Raw genomic sequence first — 12,528 nt, forward strand, 5'->3', positions numbered from 1 at the left:
ATGCTTTAGCAGACAAAATACTGATAGGTGACTCATAATATTTTTTAAAGCATTGCACATATAAAAAATTTGAACAGTATGTTTATCTGGATGACTGTCCCTGTTAAAAGAATGAAGTACATTATATCTGCATGATGTGAGAAGAACACATTTTCATATTTCAAAGCTGTCCTTATTTATCTGTGCCTCAAGTCCCTATCAGGGAAAAGGGGGGATAAAAATATATAATAACAATAATAATATTTCCGTATGTACCATATATTTATTAAGCAGAATACCTTCCCCCTTTTCAAAGTAGTTGTCCATCAAGTTTTATAAGTTGTATCATGTAGGAATTTCCGTGGTTAAGAGAGCAAGAGCACCCTTCTCCTGTTCCTTCCTTCTCGGGCTTTCAATACTTTTCGCTACCCTTCTATTTCAGCACCAACCAAGGTTAGCTCAGGAGAGGCAGCTTTAAAATAAGCATTTGAAACCTTATTCTAACTGTGATTTCAAACTCTGTTTCAGCTAATGCTGAAAAGAGAAGGAGTAATTAGAAAAGGGACCGAGGGACCGAGGAGCATATGAGGTTGAGAAGGCAAGGAAGTGTGCAAGTCTGAGGGGTTCTCCAGATCTCTGAACCATTGTTAAGAGATTGGGGAGCATTCTTCTTCTTCTTTGGTGATCACTCGTAGCCAAGTAAGATTGCCTTCTATGAACATGGTTTTAACAATGAGTCCGTAAGTGACTGTGGAGGACAATTCTGGATCCACACGTCCTTCCACAGAGGGGACAAGCTATAGCAAATGCATTTAAAACAAGACTAAACCCTAACAAAGTAGACATACATGTGAAAGACCCATTTATCCAGCTGGGAAAGTCTGACGGTAGAAAAATGTCTCTAGTTATTTCCAGAAAGTACAGATAGTGGGCACCTGTCATATAGTGACAGTAAGGCTATTTCACAGAACAGGGGAAACCATAGTAAAAGTCCTGCTCCGAGTTACTGTGGAGTTGACTTCTGAGATCTTTGGAAGTTGCAAAAAAAGGTCCCCTGCAGACCACAGCAATCTATTGGTTGTATAACGGATAAGATGGTCTCTCAAGTAACCTGGCCTGGGCTTCATAGGCCCTTATATTTTAGTAGCCACACCTTGAACTTGGCCTGATAACAGATTGGCAGCTAGTGCAAATCCCCCAAGCAGGGTGTTATAAACTGGTGCTAGTTTGCCCCCATAAGCAACCTAGCTGCTACACTCTGCACCAGCTGCAACCTCTGGATCATTCCTAAGACTTGCCTCTTTAAGTACCATTGATTGTTTAAGAAATATACAGTGGAATCTTATATATGTGTACTCAAAAGGAAGACCCATTGAGTTTAATGGGACTTACAGTATTCCCAAGTAAGTGGGCATGGGATCACAGCCTCAAACATATGTTTAAACTTCTCCTTGAATTTTTACTTAAAATGCCTTTGCTTTGTCTGAATCATGACCCAAACAAATATTTTACAAGATGCACTATGTAATCAAGTATCATTTTATTTTATAATTTTGTATCAGTATGAAGTGTTGCCTTTTTCTTTTAACGCTTGTGCATTTTTAATTCATCAAAAGTGGCTATTGAATAATAAACAAGATAAGTCAATTGCATGATTCAGAAGAAAAGTCTGTAAGCATCCATAAAAAAACCTAGCTGCATTGCAGAGAAGAGCAATAAATTGATTTTGACAAAAAGTATATTTAGTGTGCGTATTTTGGAGTATACACTTCAGCACTTTGCTGCTTCTCCTCCTCGACCCCCACTACCACATGCATTTAACTTTCAAGTTTGTTTCAGTTTTGCTTTCTTCATATAAGTCTCCCAGACTGTCTTTGTCCTGCCTTTGCGACTGTTTGGCTTTAAATGATACCAGAAAAAGGAAGCTATTGGACTTTAAAAAAATATCTTTTACTTCTGTGTCGTCTTTGTAATTTATATCCTTTTAATGCCCAGGGCTAGTGGGACAAGGTCAAGTGGTATTAAGTTTTCTGTAATGTCCTTTGTCTTTCTGGTTTGAATTTTCTAAAAAGAAAAAGAAAAAAAAAAGACAAAGACCGCCAGTGAAAAGGAAGCTATAGAATGACAGACTGAAAAAAAGGATTTGCCTTGTATAGTACAGGACAAGAATTTTAGATCTGAATGGCAAGTAAGACATCCAGTTCTCTAAATTATGACACCCTAAATGCCATTATTAACAAGCAACATAAGATGTATTGCATACAGAGTTCTTCTACATCTATGATTTTACTGTGTGCTCTGTTCTCATTCCGTTAGAGCATTTCAAAAGTTAGCAGTACACTGCCCAGAGATTTGGTGGGATTTCCAACTCAGAGTAGATTCATTGAAGTTAAAGGACATGACTATCTTAGCTTCATTAATTCCAACTGGTCTACTCTGAGTAAGACTTAGTTGATAAGAACAGGAGACACCATTAAACCACAATCTAACTCTTCTATTGCCAAAGTATTTCAAACAGACTAACTTCTGTAATCCAGGATGGCCACAATTTGAGCTTTTAGTGATCAAAATGTTTGTCAACTCTGTGTTCTGGAAAATGTTTAGCTGTTGCTTTGACCCATTACTGTGAAACTTCCACCTAAAATTGCAAAGCTGCTGGCTTGCAGCCTTCAACTCTAAATACTATGGTCAATAATCCTCCTGTTAGTATAACAAGAAAGCCTTTCTCTCATGCAGTAATGAGACAAATAAAAGAAAGGCAATACGTATATTTTTAAATGGAATAACATCTTGGAAATTTAATGGCTGCAAGGTTGTGTTGTCGTGCATTTAAGAACGTTTTGCATGGGAAGCAGTTTCTGAGAACTTCAGGTGCTGCTTGAGTTAAATATACTATAAAACAAACAGATGGTGCAAGGCGCAATATGTCTACAATTACAAATCTCTTTGGGTAGGGTTCTTTCTTTTTAATACCAAGCTTTCCTTAAAGCAGTAAATATCTGTATGAGGAGGTTCAGAGTGTCTCTAAGCTACAAGGGTGGGTGTTCTTGCTTTTATATTTAGCTGTGGGCTGGGGGGAGGAATCTTAAGAAAAAAGTAGGAATAAGTGTGCCAAATAGATTGCATATAATCAATGTATGCATCATTTATTTCTCATCCTAATAATTAAGATAAGAGTGCAGTATCTCCACTGCACTGATTGGAAGAGATCACCTTTGTTCTGTCCCAAGAGCAGCATCCACTAAAGGGGATTATGTGGAAACTAAATCTTCCACAGAACTGCTTGTTCTTCTCTAAGGAAGTTCATTTCATTACTTTTGAAAACCATAGTTCTTATGGTATTTCCTGAAGCCTGATAAATGTTATCTGTTATTACATGGAAAACTGTTACAATTACCTTCTAGCACCTTGGATAGCTAACAGGCAGTTTGCTACCAAATGATACAAAAATATTTGGGTTTTGAAGGTATAGTTCTGTAATACCTGTTCCATCTTTTTCACTCCCATGGTTAAGATAGTTTTGCATTGACTTTCTATTAAAATGTTGGTTGTTTTTCTTTCAGTTTGACTCAACTTGCACCTCTTTTTTCGTGTGTGTCTTTGGAAAAGCTAGATATCAGTAACAACTGCTTATTAGGTGAGTTTAAAAGATAAATGGGAGGGACATTTGTTATCATGAGTTTCAGATGCTGCATTGTAAAATATAAGTTAGCCCAATTGTTGACACATATACAGAGGGAGCTATAAAATGCCTATATTGTTTGTTGCACTGCTCTTAAGCATGGAGTTAGAGCTGGTATACAATTTTTCTGTACTCCCAGAATCACATTATCTCTTCACCAACACAAATCTTTGCTATGCTTAACCATGGCTGAGGCTGAGGTGCTGAGTAGTGCTGAGAGTTTGCTCTTGTGCAGGATTGAAACCCAGATATAACCCTGGTTAAGAGTAAATCCTGCTTAGCTTGAATAATACTTAATGGTGGTGCTGACAGAAGCCTTTATATGGTTAATGACAATGGAAAAGTAGAGAGCAAGTGGGCAGTTCCAAGGTCTTCTCCTCAACCATTAATCATAGATAGTTTATCTAAGTAATACTTAAATACGTATTACTACATAATTGACAACAGTTCAAATTAAAACACCATTGGTTGTTGTTTTTTAATAGCATCTACAACTTCGGTGTGTTCATTCTGATTTAGAGTCTTACTTTGATAAGGCAATCAAAATTACTTTGTATCCTTATATTGCTGTAATTATATATTTTTACTTTATATTAAGCCTTGGTTGGTTTAGTTTCTATGCCTTCATGTAGTAGCCAAGGGATTTTGAATTTGGTGAGTGACACCTGTCCTTAGCCAAGAAAAAAGACTAGTCGGGCATCTACCAATATAACAAAGATAAACAGCATACCAAATAGCATTCATGCAAATCCAGGGTTCAGGTAAATCAAAAGAAAAGAGAGCAATAAGTTTCATTGAGTGATTAAAAGAACAAATGAAATTTGTCCAAATTAGGACCCTATAACAATCCAATATGGTGAACATAATCTATGTTGCAATGATTAGGAGGGGTGAAATGGGTTGGCATTTAGTGATGACATTTAATAATCTCTGGAACGATGAACTTGATTTAATTAATTTTCTTCGAATTTGACAATTATTTGAAAATAATTTGTTGTGATCCCAACAGCAATAAAAGAATTATTCCATTTATTTTATTTGTACTTTTCTTAACAAATGCAGATCTTAACAGTGTCATTCAGTGGCTTGGTGGTTGTGATAGCCTAAGAGAATTATCCTTGCAAGGAAATCCACTTCTTCAAGAAGAGAACTGGAGGTAACCAATGAGAGTAAGAGATTGTGACAAGTGCCGAGTATCAATATGGTGGTTGAGATTTTGTCCTTTTTTCTTCCTCTAGGGTGGTCAGCTATGCCTTTAACCAAATAATAGTGAAATGTACTTTTGGGGAGCTGTTTCACTTCCTCTCTCCTTTTCTCCCTTCTTCCCAAGATTATATAGAAGCAACATACATCCCAGATGAAAGGGAATGTGAAAACAAAACCATGATTGTCTCTTGTTCTGAAAAAAAGATTTGCCAATACTTTTGATTACAATCATTATTTGCACATAAAAAAGTCAAGTTAATTACAATTAATTCCTCGTGCTTTCTGTGGTTCTTGACTAACTTGTTCCACTGATTTCAACAGGACCTAAGTTCAACTCACTTAGGCTGCAAGCCTGTGCAGACTTTATGCAAGAGTTAATCTCATTGAACTCAGCTAGTCTGGATCTTTCAGTGCCAAGAAGTATACTGCCTCTGAAACTGGAGGTATTACATAGTGAGGACGGCTATTAGTCTTATCCTTCATGAATTTGCCTAAGCCAGTTTTGTAGCCATCCAAGTTGGTGGTCTCCTCTTTCTCCAGTTGGTGGGGGACTTTGGGCTCTCAAATTTCAGTGTTTCCCTATGCAACACTGCCTAAATTTTGGTATCCCCTGCCTCTCAAACTTGGTTCTACATTGTTGTTGTAGCATCCAATACAGCTTGGCATCCAGCACGGCCAAACTGCTCACACTGCCCTAAAACTACCTCTGCTCCAGTTCACCAAGAGGCAAAACTAACAACAACAAACCCTGCACATAATAACAGCACTGACAGGGTAGATCAGAATCTCATTAGGAAGCATCTTCTGAGCTTTGCTCAGAACATTGGATGAATGAGATGGCATCTGAGGGTTGCTCTTTGGAGCTCTCTCAGCAACCCAGGGTCAGATTCATAGCATCTAATCCAGGAATCTGTTGAAACATCAGACTTTCATAAATACAGTATCCCATCTCCTCAAAATCAATGCTATTAAAACTATATCCACTTCAAACATCCATTTTATTTAATTTATTTGCTTCTCCCTGGTGTCCTTACAAAAAAAAAAGTCATGTTCATTTTGGACTTCAAGTGGCTCAACAAATAGATCTGTAAAAGGGTATTTCCTGTTTCTTGGAAGTACAATTGCTATTGTATATGATGGTAGCTCTTTCTCCAATACGGATACTTGTTTATGTAGACTAGCAATTGCTAGGTGATTTCCAGTTTAATTTAAAATGCCTATCAAATTGGGTTCATGTGGAAGCAGACAATGATAACCAAGCTATACTGTTCATTTCCATTCTTAGTAATGATTTGTATGTCATTCTACCTTGTATAAAATTTTCTTTTGGTTTTCAAATAATTGTAAGATATCTCTAAAGCTAGAATGGTCTCCTTCCTTTTTTCACATTCCTTTCTATGCTTGTTTTGGTTATGCTTTCAGATTCTTTTCAATCATCTCTTTTCCGCATGGAACTTGGCTGACTCACTTTGGAAAACCCATTTTTCTAAAAATGGATCAGCTCAGCTGAAAGTCATATTACACATATATGCAAACACACACACAGAGAGACGAACTTCATTCCCTACAAAGTTTGAAACCCACAAAAATTTGGATCATGCTAGAAGTGTTTAGATCAGAGGATCAGGGAGATCCAACTTTTGAATAAACACAATATATCGGTCAGCTATTAACTGTTGTATGTAATTAGGGAACAGGCAAGGAGGGTACCATGAGCCCGAGATCCATTCCTGATCTCACCATGAGTACTGGTTCTAAAGAGTCATACCAATTGAGCAGACCCTTGTTCTAAACATGTTTTATATGACAGGTGCAGATGAGGCAACATATATGCAGAAAAATGTAGAAATTGACTAGCACAGCATTACTTGTGAATATGTATTTATATTCTTGCATGATGAAGATAACTGGTACTGTAATTGTAAAAGACAAAGTAATTTTACTAAAGTAGTGCATGTTATATGACAACATAACTGTCTTACCATTTGTAGCTATATTGTTTTTAATGGTTGATATTACATATAATTAATTGCTGCTCCATGCAAGCCCAGTTTTAAAAATCCTTGAAATTCCTGAGCCATCAAGGTCCTCCGACGTTATTTGACCAACTGAGCTTTCATAATTGGACAAGAGATTAATTTATCTAACGGGATACTATAAAGTATGGATTTGTTGAATTCAGCATTCACTATAACTTCAGGCAATATGTTTCAGTGAACTTTACATAACCCCTTGATACCAACAAAGGAATTAGTTGTAAAATTTCCCAATAGGTTTCCTACTTTCATGTTCAGCCAGTGATAACACTGAGGAAGCTGAAGTACTAAGAAATCACTTTTTAGAAATTAAACCCTGGGATCAGTTTGAGCACTCCTAGGGGGAAAGTGTTTCATTGCAGTAATGATTAATAGAACCTCTTAAGTGACAGAATATTCACCAGGAAGTTTTCACTAAATGAAATATTGATTCAGCCGCCACTAGGAGAAACCCAGCTGGAAAAACTAGTGTTAAGATCCCATGGCTCTAAGAAACCTTACTTTCCAACATTAATCAACTTGATATGGCATCTTTTCAATATATCATTATTCAACATTGTTTCTAATAGATCTGCACATGCAGTGTGGACTTAGCAGTTTAGTGCTATCACCTAGTACTATTGCACAACAAAAAAACAAGAAACATTTTGCTGCTGTTGTAGCTATGCTGTTATTTATAGAAGCAAGGAGTATGAGCCAGCCAAAATTAAGTGGTTTAAGTTCATTGTTTTTCCTTGGGCATCTGTCCATCAGGTTGATGGTATATTTCAGTTAAGAAAATGTTCAACATATACTTAACTTTTCCACTGAAATCCATGGAACTTAGAAGTGTTTAACCTTGGCTAGATTGAGTCTAAATTTGGTGATATTGTAATTGTTTATAAAGAAAATGGCTTGAATAGCTATTATTTGTAGTTACTTTTATGTTGGCCTGGGGGATCCTATAAGTTTGTCCCAACCGTAAAATTACTGTGCTTCCAGAATTCCTGATCTGGAATCCCCAGTACATATAAGGAACTCCCAAACAAGCAAGGGCTTTTTTATTTGCCTTAGGTCATCATGAGCATACCATCCAACATGTCGAGGTGAAAAACTGGGACACTGTATTCCAGGGCCATTCTCCTTCGTGAGTCAAGTGACCTGCACGAGATCGCGGCCCCCAAAAATTGCTTTTTCGGGGTGAAATTGCAGTGCCCAAAATGACCACCATGCTCTCCCATAAAACAAATTTAAAATTCCAGCCCATCTATAAGACAAAAGTTAGGCATGTACCTGTTGTCCCTTCCTCTCAGTTGACCTACAGAGGGGCAATTTCAATTAGGGAAGTATCATAGCAGGGAAGCAGCTTACAAGAGAAAGAAAAAGATAGGGATTCACATACATTTTTCTTCCCTGAGTTGGGTTTTTTGAAGCTTCAAGGGTGAAATTTCAATTGAGGAAGTAGCAAGGGGGAAGTAGGAGAGTTTAACACCCCCTTTCCCCAGTATCATTACCCAATCCAACTTGGGCAACCCCATAGCTACTTTTCTGGTTTTTGTTTTAAATGTCAGGAGACCCAAACTTACCTCTCCCACATCTAATCCCTTGTATTGAGCTGCTGCCTGGTTTGGATCAGAACTTTATATATATGGTCCAATAATCAAATGAAGTGCATTGTTTCATCTTTAAAGAATCACAAAGTGTTTTGTCTTTCAAGTAAATAGTTATGTAGTTAAACAAGAAAATGCATCTTCCTAACCATCTTCCTTACAGCAGAGATGATAATAAACTGTGTTTATTCTAGCACTAACATAGCTTTCTCTCATCTTAAAAGGCGCTCTTTACTTAAAGTTCTTCCCAGTCTGAATGTGCTTAATGATGAAAACATAAAGTCTGATGCAGAAAATGCAGATGAAAGAATGATGAAAAAAGCACAGCCAGGAAGCTTTGCAGCATTTTGTCAAGCTCAGATTCAAAAAATTGATTTAGTCAGCAAAAAAGCCACAACTAGGTTAATGTAAGTATATTCAGCATTTTGATATGCCTTTCTGTGCTCCTAAATATGAGAATATGAATACATCAGAATCACATTAAGGTGAAAAGTTGCTAAAAGATCTATTTCAGTTTTTCTTTTACTTAATTAATTCATGCCTTGTGACACCTTTTAAAGAACAACAGTCTCAAAATGTACCAGATGGATTTAGCTCTTCCTCAAGGCTTCATAAAACAAAGCCACTAGTAAGGTTTTTAAACTAACCAGATGCTTTACTCTCCCATTAAACTAATGGGCCTAAAAACAGCTTAATTGTGGCTAGATTGCACTCACTGTGTTTAAGACTATATCAGTTGTTTCATGACATTACTTTGCATTGCAAGGATGCTATCTACTATTGTAGACATATATGCATGAGGAAATTAGTACTGTATTGTCAAAGACCGTGTCTTTACTTAAGTAGTCTTCTGTAGGTGTGAGGTGCCCATGTGCTCTTACCATGTGTGCAGTGTAACTCCTTTCCTTGCATGCCTCACCACATGGATTAAGTGTCTGAACAGAGCCTAAAGTGTTCACCTCACTCAGGAGAAGCACATGAGTTCTTATTTGAAGTGCTGTAAAACAAAGTGGGAAAGTGTTTGCTTAGAAGACTTGAGACACATTTACTAAATCTCTGCTTTCCTGCACTAGACTATTCTTTATTACAAAGAAAGGTAATAGGCAGAATTTCAGTTGTGTGATGTTGTCGGCAATGGTAATCTGGTCATAGGAGAATACCATACAATTCTGAGGTGATGAGGTAAAATTCTGACTGAAAAGAAATGGGTGTGATTTATAATGGAAAGGGGGGAAGCTGTCTGGTTAAGATAGACCACTTGTGTCTTATCTATCAGTTAACTGTTCTTCTTTTACATTATGAAAAATGTTAAGACATATTTTAATTTCTGAAATGGGCCAGCATTATTTATTTAATTTTCATATGTGTGATTCTGAAAAGAATCCACAGAGACCAACAACAAAACTGAATAGACATGCATGGGACTGCACTGTAAAACAATCAAAACAACAGTAATGAGAACCGTAATAAAAATAGTGCCATTCCACAAAGAAAATGGAATCCATAGAAAGTTGTCATTATAATGAGTTAGACTACTTGACCATGTAGCTCAGTATTGATGACCTGTGACTTTCTAGAGTTTCAGACAGCATTCCTCCTCACCTCTACCTGCGGATTCCAAGAACTGAACTTGGAACACTTTACATGAAAAACATGTGCTTTGCTACTGAGTTCTCATCTTTCTCTAATTTCCTGACGGTGTGGTATATTTTTTAAAAATATGGAAAACAAAATTCATATAATGAAATCACACATGATTCCCCCCCCCTTCTATGTGTGCCTAAACCAATCTCTGTTTCATGTAAATTAAGTGTCATGTAGCATGATCCTATGTTTAATTGAAATAAGCCCTCAGGTCGTGCAGCAGGGCTTCCTCCCAGATAAGAGTGCCTAAGATTGCAGCCTTAATGCAACATGCCTAACGAACAGCATAAAAACTAAGCAAGCTTCTTGTCTGTTTGACATCTCACTAAGTTATGAGGCCCTGTAGGTATGACCTCAAGTATGTAAACTGCCAAAGGTAATCATTGCTAGGTTTCCTAATCCATGTTTCATACACTAGAGCTGCTCAATTAAATTGTGTTGTTCCTGCTTTCAAATTCACTATGCCTAGTCTACCCATGTTTAAGAATTATGTGCTTTAAAAAAAATTAATTGCTCTGTCTGTCAGTTAATCTTTTCACACTTAGTTGTAAGTAGCTATGCTAAAATGCACTTCCGTTTCAGTGTTTTGGCTTTCAACAGGCTCTTGTACAGATGCCTGGAAATAAAAGACACTAATGGAAGTTGAAACCCTTTTAAACAGTTATAGTTTAAACAGATGAAAATGGCATAAAAGCTTATAAAAGGAAATATAACTGAAGAAATATAAACATTAAAACTCTTTATGGAGTTAAAGGCCTTTTGCAAACTAGACTGGAACAATAATGATATTAAAGTATATGTCAATTTATATAGCATTACATGATGCTTCTTTGAATATGTACTTGTCACATCTTTTACTTTTCTTTACACAATACATATTATCTTTTTTAAAAAACAAACAAATCCAAAATGCTTTTGTTTGTGAAGCAAGATAATATCTCACCATCTTTCAAGTAAAAAAGCACAACATAGTAAACAATATTCAACTTTAAAGTTTGTCAGAATTTCCATAGGTATAATAAAAAATATCAAGTTCACTTAAAGTAATATTGCTTCTTTACATAATGATATAATTAATGTTGAATAATATGTATATTAAGCTGAAATGTTAGAGTCCAGCATCACCTCGTGTCTTATTCTTGAATGGTGATGAGAATCACTCTCTCAGAACTATTTCATATTGCAAAATTACCTGAAAGCTATATCCAGCCCTCAAGAGCTTTGGTTCTTTGCAATCCTAGAACATTACAAAAATTGAACTTGGGGTACTTTACATTAGAAATAACTAAAACTAGGCTTGTAATTCTAGAGATTCACTTGAGTGAAACCAGCTTTACAGTCGCTACATTACTGTATCACTCAGTAATGTATTCTGCAATACATTGAAAAGTAGAGAAGGCTGCAGAAGTGCTCCCTAGATAAGAAAAGATTGACTGATGAAATATTCTGTGTTAAAGCATCTTCTGCCACATTTGGGATGTTTTCAGTTGAAATTGCATCACTTCATATGTTTTCTAATACACATTCTAGTGAATTTTACAACTGTAATGCAAACTGACTTTAATTTCAAAGTAACATCCCACGTCTGGCCCCTTATAGAGGTCTTCTGTTTGACAGATAAACCTACTCCATTTTCCATCTCTAGTCTTAAAAGGCAAAGATAAGTGGAACAATACCATATCCTATTAACTGTTTATGAAAATCTGTATACTACCACAGACATTTTTTGCAACAGTGTTCCAAAAATAATAATACCGAATTGTTTCGGTTAATGCTTGATCTTGATAAAATAAAGAATAAATCACTGCTCTGTGTTTTCCAAAGGCAGAGTCTTTTTGGTTGTGCCACAGCCTTTATGGAATTCTCTCCTAAAGGTGGCCTGACTGGCCCAATCTTTTATCACCGTTTGGCAGACATTTGGAAGCTAGCTTTGCAAATCCAAAGTTGCTACTGATTTTGCTTTGCACAGGAAGGAGATATAAAATGCTTTTAGTTTATTCTTGTCTGCTGATTTTATATAATTTATGTGATTCTCAAGTGTCTTTTCCTGGTTATTTTAGTTTTTAATATTTGTGTTTCTTATTTGTAAGCCACCGCATTGGCTCCTTCAGACAAAAAGTGAAAGGTACATAAATAACTAATTAACAGGTACGGTGTTTTTTGAGGGGAGGGATAAACAGGCACAGTGATACATTATACCTTATTAAGACCAACCCAAGATTACATGTCATTAATTTGACATGTACAAATGCAAAGAGTAATATTCTAGCCGCTTTGGTGAAATAGTGCTATATGCACATTTAAAACCTACAATTTCAAAATCAAAGTATATGTTTTATGGTTTTATAGAATAGGTGCTACCCTGTGTATTAGAATATTTCACACATTTCTA

At 36.3% G+C, this 12,528-nt stretch overlaps 1 protein-coding gene across 6 annotated transcripts in view; it reads left to right on the forward strand.

The window, feature by feature from the left end:
- LRRIQ1 (leucine rich repeats and IQ motif containing 1) overlaps positions 1 to 12,528 on the forward strand; it is a 99,395-nt gene that overhangs the window by 22,851 nt on the left and 64,016 nt on the right. For all 6 annotated transcript variants that reach the window (XR_014538887.1, XM_083573289.1, XM_083573292.1 and 3 more), the window contains 3 exons: positions 3,543 to 3,616; positions 4,724 to 4,817; positions 8,717 to 8,899. Coding sequence is in view for 5 of the 6 variants with exons in the window: in XM_083573289.1 (XP_083429415.1) it covers positions 3,543 to 3,616; positions 4,724 to 4,817; positions 8,717 to 8,899 (351 nt within the window). In the remaining variant the exon portion in view is untranslated. The remainder of the gene's footprint in view (positions 1 to 3,542; positions 3,617 to 4,723; positions 4,818 to 8,716; positions 8,900 to 12,528) is intronic.

This window comes from Podarcis filfolensis (assembly GCF_964270895.1).
Source record: "Podarcis filfolensis genome assembly, chromosome: 10".
In the NCBI taxonomy this organism is placed as follows: domain Eukaryota; kingdom Metazoa; phylum Chordata; class Lepidosauria; order Squamata; family Lacertidae; genus Podarcis; species Podarcis filfolensis.